The 12,330-nt window shown below is 43.6% G+C and overlaps 1 protein-coding gene across 1 annotated transcript in view; it reads right to left on the minus strand.

Moving 5' to 3' along the window:
• The window catches only part of net1 (neuroepithelial cell transforming 1), a 28,253-nt gene that overhangs the window by 8,215 nt on the left and 7,708 nt on the right, over window positions 1-12,330 (minus strand). Inside the window, exons 2-3 of the mRNA XM_076722702.1 lie at window positions 12,092-12,155; window positions 4,209-4,271 (exon numbers count right to left, since the gene is read on the minus strand). Coding sequence (XP_076578817.1) covers window positions 4,209-4,271; window positions 12,092-12,155 — 127 coding nt within the window. The remainder of the gene's footprint in view (window positions 1-4,208; window positions 4,272-12,091; window positions 12,156-12,330) is intronic.

The raw sequence follows: 12,330 nt of genomic DNA on the forward strand, positions 1-12,330 counted from the left end.
ACATAGCTTCAATTCTGACTTCATTTGACTGCATTACTGTGATCATAAATGAGCGTTACATAAAAGTCAACAGACTATTGTAGCCCCAACACAAAAGAGGGATTATTTTGACTCAAAGTCAACCAGGTCTTGTATCAAGTACTAAAACATTCAAAGTGTTTGATGTACTTTAATTGAACAAACTACAAAGTCATTATTGCTTGGCTCTTTCTTGTTAATCAAAGTAGTCTCTGCTTTGTGGAGCAATGCTCTCTGCTTTAATTAAACAGAGCTGCTATCAGTCTTATCAGCTGAACTGGGGGAGGTGATCACTTAGAATATCAATAGTGGGGGCACTGTGACACACACAGCCAGATGTTTAAACTGAAATTCGTATACTGAATACCACTGGGGGGTGGGGTGCGACTGCCACACATATGTTGATTGGTCTAATAGGGCAGAAAAGGGCAATATGTTCACCAGTTTCAGTAAAGACAAAGAAGCTTTCTGAGACCGAAATCAAACCTGAGGATCTGTTTCATGCATGTGTGCACACTCACATGGAAGATTCACGCTCATGCACAAATGGCTGAAGGACAACCACACCTGAAGCCACAGATTCTACGCACCCATACAGCTGGTGCACAAACGCATAGCAAAAATTGGAGGTGTTAGGTTTGATGGGGCGGCTAATGTGGAGGTGCTGCTGGCAGGGTGTCACAATGTGAGCAATGTGAGTGTTCCGAGCAAATGGACGAGTCCGTCCATGGCTATTCTTCATCCCCCTGGGTCAACATGGAGGTGTGAAACAGGACACAGGTGTCATGCTGTTGCTGTGTGAGTGGGTGACAAAACACAGATGCTGATTGAGTTGTACAGAAGTTGACGCCTTGTTCTTTGAGTTTGTTGATGGAGGAGAGTCAGGAGAGCTCATCTGCTGCAGACCAATAGCACACAGAGCCTGGATTAAATCACCCATATGGCCCCAAAACAAAGTGGAGTGGGACCATGAATCAAGTGACTTCAGTAGCAGAACAGATAGAGACTTGGATTCCATGAGAGAAATAAGACAGCGGAGCGAAAAACTATGCAGACTGAGGAGTCAGAGGAGATCTAATAAAAATGAATCTGTCTGTCTGTGTGTAGTCTGTGCATGCTGTCTGAAGACACTGTGTGCAGTCCTGCTGTTACTCACTCTGTATGAGACCTCCGGCTGAATCAGCAGTATGTCTGGCCCGGCCGCTATAAACACTGAACGCAACATGGCTCGGCCTGCCTGGCCTATTTGCCCCTAGTCACACTGTGCTGCAGCTGGAGCACCGCCATGATTTACACTCCAAAACACACACATATATGCCAGTCCACGCTCAGAGTGGTGGAGCAGGATGAGTAATGCAGTGAAGTTTCACCGCTGTCTAACCTATGCCGTGCCAGGGACGGACTCAGCCTTAAGGCCTGAGGGGCTGAGCTCAACTTAACCTCCACATCAGCAGCAGCGAGTACAGGACGCACACAGACTAATTACAGCTCTGGGGACAGCATTAGGCAGGCAGCTCTGGGCAAAAGAAACGCTGCTGAGTGCTGACTGACTTAAAACAACAGGATGGCGGCGGAGGTACTGCTGCCCTCTGCTGATGGAGGTCAGCAGCAAGAGCAACATTTCAGCTTATATCTGATGATATAACACACGAATGGCATCATTTCATAATCAAACCATTCAGCGAGCCTCTGTAGCATGTATGGAAGCATCTGCATTTAATTGACTTGAATATTAAAAGAGCAGGTTTTGATTCTAGGGTTACAAAGAGGGAATCTGAACACATTTTCTTCGGCCATAAAGTTCACAAACATCACCCCCTGAGGGTATGTATGTGTCTAAATCAGGCCCCCCGTTTGGGCGTGACTAATAGATCTTGACTACTATTAATCTTGGAACTTTCTGTTCAGACACCAAGGAACAATAAATTTCTCAACTCCTCTGTAGCTACAGTACAATTAAATAAAGATGAAGAGACACAAAAGATGTAGACAGTGATCTAATCACACAACAGCCTGTAGAAACAATGGAAACCGCAGTTCTCAAACCAGACTAACATCCTCAGGTTACTCACATTCCCCCCCACCCCCACCCCCACCCCTTTTTTTTTTTTTTTAAAGTTTTGTGTTGCAAGTGTTTACACACCCACAGCAGTCCTGGTTGCTAACAAACACAGCGAGGTAACCAAGACCGCCAACGCTAAAGAACATACTGACGTGCTGATAAAGCTTCAACTGACAGACGAATGTGAAAACTTGGTTTGGAAAGTTAATACCAAGGAATCTGTCAGTAATTTGTTTGGTGGCATCGGCACAGACACATTTGGACCATTCACACAGGGATGTTCTGTGGCGATGGAGCAGGGTGGTGGGGCAGCGTGCCTTCAGTAAAAGGGAAATGGAAAAAGGTTTCATTTTCTAGCTTTGAGATTTTCAGAGAATTCAGGGGCAAGTCACAGCTCAGGTGAATCGAAACAACACGTGCGTCATTTAGACTGAAATTCGTATTGTGGCAACAAGTGTTCACAATAAGAAGCACGCGGCCCGATCTGAGTCAGGACCAGGCATATGGAGGGAAGGGAAGCCTTTATTCATCCACTCAATGAACCAAAACTACACAGGGAGCTGAACAGCCGGTAGACAGGTCTGAAAACAGGACAGGTTTGACAGCAATAAATAATAAAACGAATAATAATAACCAATAAATTTATCTGGAGTACTGTTTGTATCAATTAAACAAAGTTAATTTATCTGTAAGGTATTAGCAAATACGTTGCACTCTATTGACTTAATATTTGAGAATACGCAGGCTAGAGTCTTGTGTAATATCAGGCATTATGGACATACTGACATAGTTCCAGCCTCTCATATATGACGATTTGCTGCTTTTCTTTGGCACGTATCCTAGTCAATGTAAAGTCTTTGGCTTTTGAACAGTTGGTCAGACAAAACAACATTTGAAAACATCACCTTTGGCCCTAATCATAGTAAATCTAATTAAGTACAACACGACAAAACTGAGATTCAATTTAGAGTCCCCAGCCAAAGGGCCGCAGTGCGCCAGCAGCCAACTGTTTTTCAACTATAACTGCCTCTGTACGTGAACAGTGTGTGGGGATTAGACTGGGCTGGAAGCAGCTCAATTAGAAAAGAAAATAAAAGTCAGTGCAGAACACTGAGCGCTGCTCTGATTTGAATCAAGGAGTGGCCCCCGGGACTCTCCACAACACTTTGAGCTTTGTTTAGCTAAATCAGAGCAACTGATCCGACTGGTTACAGAGGTCCAGGCTGTACGTCTCTGCTAATCCCTCTCATGTGGGCACAGGACAAAGGCAGCCTGCATGGAGATGGAGTAGATGGAGAGGGGCCACACGTTGATTATGGACTGTTTGGCCCGCTGGTGCTACCCTCAGCGCAAGAGGAGTTTTATACTCAAAGAGGAGTAAGAGCTACCCTAAATGAATATTTGACATAAAGCTAGTAAACTTTGAGCCACTGTAGCACATAGAGCCAACCTTCATTTAGATAAGCTGCATGGCGGAGCAGTGAAATGCGCCTGAAGCTAAAGGGTGTTCAGTTATGACAAGATCATCCTGCGCTGGAACAACACTGACAGACCTTAATGCGCCTACATGTAGGTGTGCTCATTTAACACCCACACACCAAATGAGGTATATTTTCCAACCCTGCCAGTCCTGCCACTCAAATCTCTGAGTGAAGAACCTGCTTTGGCGTAAGTAAGAGCAGGCTTCAACGGGCAACACACCAAACAAACACAGGCTTTATCTCGATGTGTTCCGGTGATAAGCTTTGTCATTTTGATGACATGCTCTGAATAAACTGAAGAAGCACAGACTTCAGATACAGATCAGATATGGCCCCCAGTTTCCAGCTGCTGTTACCATCCGATCTTAACACAATAAACCAGACTAACATGAAATGAAGCTACGCTGGCTTGCATTAGCTCTCAATTTATTTTTATGGCATTCTTGCATTGAGTTTATAGCCCCAAGTGCACTTTGTTTGACTTCTTATTGTCATTTTGTGAAATAAAATAAGATTGAATCCCAAAGTGGGGTTGATAGACACCTGACTCTTACCAAAGCTTTCCTCTAAAATGCATATTTTTTTTCTCATGAAAGAGTGGAAAATTCTGGTGCATTCATGAAGCTGAATGTCTGAATGTGTTTTACCTTGAAGTCGAAGCTGCAGAGGCTGACTGCATCGCTGTCATCCTTCTCTCGGCGCTTCCGCTTCTGTGGAGAAATGAACAAGCAACATGTTAGCAGGAATATTCAACATGCATCACTGGAGCATGTTGGTATGTCACTAAATGTCTAAATGTTTAATTTCCCTGGCCTGGGATTAATAGAGATTATCTTATCTTAAATATCATTATGATGCAGGACATTGACACAAGTAGCACAAATCTGGAATACACACAAAACAAAGTTCTTTCAGATTGTTCTCTCCCAGCTGTCTCTCCATCCTCACTGTAGTCTATGGGAGTCTATGGTAGCCTGCTGGGCTCTCTCCCAAACTTTAAATACAAAACGATCCAGAGATTGGGATCCTCGGGGCAAACTCATCTCAAAGTCTTGGGCTTTGATGCATTTCTTTGGAGAGCCCTGACTGAAGAAAGATTAAAGAGCACTAACACATGGTAACAACTAACATGCTGCATACATTTTCTCTGCTGTAGTACACATCCTTGTCTGGGGGCCAGTATGAGACTAACATAGAGCAATTTACAGCCCTCCAGTCCCTACTCGTACTTCGGGCCAATTATGCTCATTGCCCCTGTAGCTCTATTGTAAATCTACAATAGACAGTGCTGGAGGTCCCACTGGGAACAGGAAAGGGTTAATTGGGCAGCGGGGTCACTTTAACACCTGCATGCGGACTGTCAGTCAGTCAAGCAGGGAGAGTCAGTCAGCAGGTGAGAACAGTAGTCTGGCCCGTTGAGACTGAGGATTGTTAAAGCCCTGAGGAGTACTGGTGGCCTCTGGGAGCCCCGGGGGTCCGTCACTGCGGTCCATTAACCATGGAGGGCAGACTGCTTCTGGCTGAACACACAGGACGTCAAGACCTGATTGACCAGCGAGGTGAGGATGGCCAAAATGGATACATAATGGTCAGGGGTGGCTGACAATGAATGACTGAGCTGTGTGTTTGTTTGTGTTGAAGTGGGGAGGGGGTGTGGGGCATTTCCTCTCTGGCGGGTTAACCTGTTTGTTTTCCCACACCCGTAAAAATTTAAGGGCTATGGGCTCAACAGTTTCTGCTCAACAACTTATAATATTTCACCGCGCATTTCAGGTGGTGTTGAGACTTGCTGTTAGCCTTAGAGTAGCAATGAATAGCATGGCGTGTTCAAGTTGCATCTCAGTCAGAGGCTGTGAAGAGAGCTAAAGAACAAAAGATTGTGTAACTCGCTTCCACTCAGCGAACGTTCATTCAGTGTCACAGCTGAGCACAGCAGAGTAATGTCTCAGTTTTAAAGCTAGCTAAGGAATAAACTGACAAAATGAAACAGCAGACTGTTGAATTGGTGTGGGACCCAATGATAACTTTCTGATATAACATGTGGATGAACAGTTGATCACATTTCATAGTTTGACACTTTATGTGCCTACATTAGCCATTAAGGCTTGGCGATATGGATAAAATAAGTCCAAATCACAGTCCAGGGTTTCCCAGAGAATGCTGCTGAGATGCCTAATCCCAGCAGTATCCCATTTGTAATACAGTGATGCAATACTGTTGCTGTAAAAAACAAAAACAAAAAACCCTGTCATAGAAATTTTGTACTGTGGAGTTTTGCGCAACGCCATTGCAAAAGCTAATGTGAGTGAGCTGCACAAGAATACCAGAGAAAGGGCAGCCAAAAGCAAACATGGTAGCTTGTGAGTACTGACAATAGCCGTGTTCGTCGTTTACATTCATCGTGACAGCGTTAGGTCTTTTCTCACGTGAATGACACATGGATATGGTTAACCATGACAATGATGTGATGTGCTCCAGTGCAAACCTCCTCCTCTACTCCAGCAGCTAACCCAGCAGAACAAAGCACACAAGCACAGCGGTGAGCAGGAACTGCTGTTCAAGTTGCTTGTGTTTACACGACTGCGGCGTTTAACAGGATTGTTTGTTTATGCATTTATTAAAAGAAGCTGTCCTCTCATCACTCATCCTTTCCCAAATGTTCTCTCGTGGACTCGTCCTACAGCAGAGGAGTGTGTGTTCATGTGTTTTGTGGCAGTGACTATGGAGGGGATGGATTTTTTTTGGATGTACTCTTTAAAACTTTAGCCTGCTCTTGCTGCTATATCCAATGCTACCAACTCCAGCTTTAATGGATAAAATAACCCAACAGGAATCCCTGTTTTTGGTTCATCCAGCAAAATGTATAAACCATACAAACATAAGCACTTCACCACATTAACCTGAAATCATATTAAAATCCAAACTGATTGTAAAGCACATAACTGGGCCTCCTCTAGGTACGCTTTATGTTTTGTAATGGGAGAACATCAACTTTTCACATACTGCTGAGTGGACAGTATTTGTACGTGTGCAGGAGTTATACATGTGAGGAGAAGAATAACATTCAGAGCAGGTTATGAAAACACCACTTGTACGGGGAGACTAAGAAAAGCCCTGAATAGTGGTGGTGGGTACAGATCAGCAGGTCAGCTGAAATCTGCAGCTCATTGTCCCTGAAGTGTGCGTGCTAAGTGTGAATGCTCCCTCCAAGTTAAATATTGCCTTTAGCTTGTGGCTTACACACCAGATAAAAGCGACACTAGACTAATCTCTGTGCAAAAACAGACACAGCGGGGAAAAAGAGAAGAAAATTAGGCGCCCTGTTCCTGCCACCTTTGGAAATCCCTCCGTCAGCAGCTCGCTGATGAAATAACACCCTCCAAGCGGCGACTTGTTCAAATGGTGGGCTGGGATCAACGTAAATGCTCTGACTCAACATACACGCCCCCCCTTGCTCACTACACACACACTGAGGCTATAGAAACTGCTGTGACCTGGGTCAGGTTACTTTGTTACTAATCTCTGGAGACACGTTTGCATGTTACATAAAAGGACGATGATGATGATGTACACAGACAACAGAAAGACAAAGTAAAAGCAATAATGAACAGCGGCTAATGCTACAGACAAGTTCCAACATTTTCAGACAGAAAATGAGGGGTTTTGCATTTCTGTCTTCAGATACCAGCCTGCCAGATTCAAACAATATCACGGTTTCATATTACCATGACACCATGGGTTGGATATTCAAAGAAACATCCATCCTTTGACCTGACAAACTTCTCATTCTCACCTACGTCTGAATTAGAGAGGAGCCAAAAGTGTTGAACTCATGCAGTTTGATGAAAAGGAGGAAAAATATTTACTATATGGAAGAGGAGGGAGAAAGAGAGAGAGAGGGAAAAAAAGAAACCAAATCAAAGACAGACAATGTCTACAAATCAAACTTTAACATTCAAAGGCTTCAGCAGTGTTGCTTGATCAGTTTAAAAGACATATGTTTTGTGAGGGGGTTGGGGCAGGCTGGTTGTGTTGGTCCTCATGCCTCCTCCCCCACCCGTCATTGTTCTGTTCCATCTCAGTCACATGTAAATGACAGTAAAACCATGAGCTGGTCTGCTGACAGAGTACACATGCAGATGCAGGCAGAATCCTCCAGCACTAGAATCCTGGTCCAGGACTTTGCCACAAAGCCGACTGACTGAAGATGAATTTGATGATCAGCTATTTTGATAACTGTGGATAGTCTTTTCATAAAAAATTCACTGGTTCTACCCAATCAAATGTGAATATTTGCTGGTTTCCTTAGTCTTCTATGATATTTAACTAAATATATTTGGGTTTTCGACTGTTGTTCAGACAAAAGGAGCCATCTCAACGCGTCAGTAAGGGCTCTTGCTAACTGGGGTTGACCAGATATTGATATCTTTCTGGCATCTGTGAGGCATGGGTGAGCTCTCAGACTGCGTATTTCAACAGTTCACAAATAACAATCAAGCACTGATTTCCAAGCGCCGACTGGACGCTGATTTGCCTCTAATCTGAGGTCTTTCATCTGTCTCAGCAAGTGGAAAATCAGGGCTGCAATATCGTAGTGTGAACTCGGCATCAGCAAAATAAGGCTAGGCTAAAGTAGGCTATTGTTTTTCTCTTGGCTAGAGCAAGAAAAAAATTAGCAAGTTGTATGGATAATAATCATGACAAACCATTTGAGTAGAAATGTACGGAAGCATTTTGGATTAGAGAAAACAGATAACGTGAAGTATAGAGGTAAGTTTTGCAGTACACAGACTTTAATTCAATGCACAAGGGTTTATGGTACTATGAGGAAGGATTTCTCAACTTTGGAAAGTTATCACAGCAGCAATTATTTTAACTGTTGTTGCAACAAGCACAAGGCAAACAACAGAAATACAGAGATCACGTTACAAAATGACCTACCTAGATGGCATGCTTGCCAGATTATGATATGCTACGGCAAAAGTGGAGCTGCATATACAGCTAAAGTCTGTCTGGGGCAGTGGAAGCACAGTGAGTACACCAGACAACATCAAATCTAGAATCAGTTTTAGATTAGGCTATGTGTGTTTCATTCAAATAATTCTAACAAATTATATGTCAGTTTTCAGACTGAATTTCTTGAAGTGGTGTGCCTACAGTCTGCAGAGGTGCTTTAAACACAGTGACAGAGGGAACTGGAGGACTGCAAGAACCCTGGGGTCATGCTTCCATTCATGATGTATTTCTGTGGCTGCTAACTGCTGATTTTAAACACATGGATCTTGTGTCTCCATTGAAATGAGGTAGAACTCATCAGATATGGTTGCTGACTACAGTATTACAGCATACACTTCTGCTGCCCTGTCCAAAGTCTGTAATGCATCACAGAGAGCTAGTAAAAACAGGCAAAAATGTAATTTTACCTCACACCTGTTACTAACTATTAAGAGGCATGAATCCCAGACACTGAACAGCTGCAATTCAACATCAAAGTGCGACATATATGCAGAGGGATGATACAGCTGCGCTGGGTTCTTTTATTGAAATGGATGAACATCCATTGGGAAGCAGCACCTTGGATGCATTATGTGTAACCAAAGGTTCAGCGATATAAATCCTGCTCTCTGTGGAATCCTGAGGAATCTCCAGACAGTCAGCGGTTAAACAAGTCAGTCTTAGTTTGAATATAAATTGCTGTTGATATGGGCATGGCCTTCCCACAACAATTACTAATGTTTTGTGTGAAAAGCCTCAGCAGCTTACAGCCATATTAAATCACATCTGATTAAAGCTGGAATGCTGCTTATCAGACAGGCCACTCTTGAGGGTGACATCTCTGGCCGTCTGAACTTGTTGCTTGAAAAGATGGAACACTCAGAATCTGACTCTTGCTGTTGTTAATTACCTTCACATTCCACCAAACAGCAGTCTGGTTTGATCTGCTCCACCTTGGCATTGGACTGGAAACCTGACTCACATTCTCGCCATGACAGAAAGCCCCTCGAGGCCTCGTACCTGATGTAGTCTGAGAGAATGCCCCAAGCGCCCGAGGAATGCTCGCCTCGCCTGCTTCCAAGGTTCGCCTGGGGGACCGACACATTCCCACTTATACCTGGCCCTGCCCCAACCAGAGGGAAAAAAAAAAAAAAAAAAATCCCCCCTAACCACTTCAAAGCCCAAATACCTGGCTAAACTTTATTCAAAGCCTTGGCAAAACCTTCAAGCTTAAAGTGGCAGGGTTAAGATAAGAGGGGCACCGAGACAAAGACACTTCCAGGATTCCTTTACTGCGCACTGTTTGGTAGATTTATAAATGACAGATAAAATGGAGCACAGGGGGGAGTAAATTGAAAGAATGAGCTAACGAGGTCCACATGGTTTCGGTGGATGAGCTAAGCATGCCATGTTTGCGAATCAAAGGCAGCAGGCTGGCACAAGATAAAGAGCTGTTGGCCTTCTCTCTCTAACCCTGCTTTTATTTCTCCTCGTCTGCCTTCACATGAGCGATGGATTGTGTTTCAGGCAGCTGTAAACCCTGGAATGCCTCTACACTCGTCATTCTGCTCGCCGTCTAATCTGCTCGCTCTTTTCTGTTTCTAATCAGCCTCAGTCTCATTTAAGGCTGACTGTAAAGCACAAGCAGGTCAGTCTATTAGAGGCAGCAGCGCTTTGTAGGCCATTATGTTCCTCTGGTGGGGGGGATAAGAAATCAGAGCAGGCTGGATTTCCTTTATCCAAGCATTTGGTCTCTGGCTACATGAACAAGCCTTGCTCAGCCATGAGGGAGCCACATAACAGTCATCACAGTCCCTCAGTGAGGTATTAGATGAAGATACACGCTGAGCGCCGGGAGCTGCCGAGGGGCAAGCTGGTCTGGAATGCACAGTTTATAGATTTCACTCTAGTGATAGCGCTCTAAAACCAAGGTACGAGAATCAAGGCTGATGAAGGTTGAGTATAGAGGCCAGGTCCGGATCTTGAGAGGCCCTAATTGAAACAAGGCCAAGATTCTGGATGTGTAGTACTCTGCACAGGACAATAACTTTCAAACTAGCACTGCATTTGCAACACTTTTCCTGCATTCTTCTATCAGCATTTACGTACCTGAAGCACTGCAATAGTCTTGTTTTCCTTGTTTTGTGTAGCGTCCAGCATACGTATGTTCACTGATGCGGTCATATCAGCTGTCACTTATTAATATTAATTCTGTGAGTGACTGGATAACAGGCTGTTGTGTTCTCTGCAGTCATTTTCTGTGCTAGATTGTTTATGTGGGAAAAGAAGCATCTCTCTGTCACAGTTTATGAATATGGACCTTCAATATTGGGATGAAGTGGCTTGTGAAAAATAAGAGAGGCTGAATTTAGAAAGCCACAGTTATTGATCAACATTTAGGTACATAGCATTGGACCAGATGCAGTATTGGCAAATATCAAATAAAGGACTCTCTTGGGGATCCGGGCTGCAAAAACTTGATTGGGACATGCATATTCCTGATATATTCATTCTTAAATAAGCAACATTTGATGTTAGCCAGTCTGCTTCATCAGGACTGTGTGAGTATGGTGTGTGCAACCCCACAAATGTGATCACAACGTGACTCAAATGTTGCTTTTTCCAATTGAGAAGAATGTCCAGTGTAAAACAACTGTTTTACACTGGACATGAATGTTCAAAGCATTCATACGGCGATAAGTGTTGTAACTTTGGCAGAAAATAGTGTGTTAATGTGGGACCCCATCACACACAATAAGTTGACTGAGAAAATATGTTTACACTGTGTCTGGTTGGGCATGTGTATTTTGTCATTTTAATTTGTTAAAAACATTATTTTCTTATGAGATTAATGTTATACATCTTTGATCCAATGCAAAAAACATAGATGGAGCCAATGGCACAACAAAAGAAAAAGACTGTAATAACACAAATATTACCCAGGGATTCAATTTTCTTAAGAAACAGCTATACTCAAGTGTCTTCAAGTTTCTTTGTATTTAGAATAACGCACATTCAGGAATATGCTCAAAGTGTAAACTAGCAAAAGTAAACAAGACATTTGTCCTTCAGTCTACATGGTTTATGTGGGTTACGGTGGCCACGGGCCAAAAAGGAGCTGCCTTTCATCGCTGTGACAATGAACAGCGCTACTGTTTCCAAGACTTTGTTGAAAACTCTGAGGTGAGATTTAAAGCCAAAACACATCAGCATGACGGGAAGCTGTGCTCACGGTTTGCACGACAGGAGAGAAGTCAGCCAAAAGCCAGCTTGGACAAATGTGCAGACAGTAAATTAGTATGAAAATGCATACATCATGCAAGTAGTGTATATTGCATGTAAGGTAAATAAAGCGGGTTTGTCATTTTCTTGCCGCTTGGTGCTTCGTGTCTTAGCGATGGACCACCTTGCTCCCCTCTGCTGTAGGCTATTTTGATTAGATGTAAACTTGCTCGTATGTCTGCGTCTTCCAGGTGGCCTAATGTGATCTGCAAACTTGAAAATACAGAAAATACAGTATGAGGCCTGTACTCACCAGACTGAAGTCCCATTGTGGTCCTGGGGTGAGAAAGGTGAAGGAGCTTCCTCTTCGCAGTGACCTTTAGAACAATACCAAAGGGGAGGGTCACAATTACAACAGAGCTACAATGCATCCCCAGCTACAGAAACTAACATCTACAAGGCCTGTTCAGTATGAAGTACCAGTGAGTGTGCCACTTTGCCCCGAACGCCATTACAAAAGATAATCCCTCAAAATCCACCACAAACATGAGT

The sequence above is a fragment of the Chaetodon auriga genome, chromosome 22, assembly GCF_051107435.1.
Source record: "Chaetodon auriga isolate fChaAug3 chromosome 22, fChaAug3.hap1, whole genome shotgun sequence".
NCBI lineage: Eukaryota > Metazoa > Chordata > Actinopteri > Chaetodontiformes > Chaetodontidae > Chaetodon > Chaetodon auriga.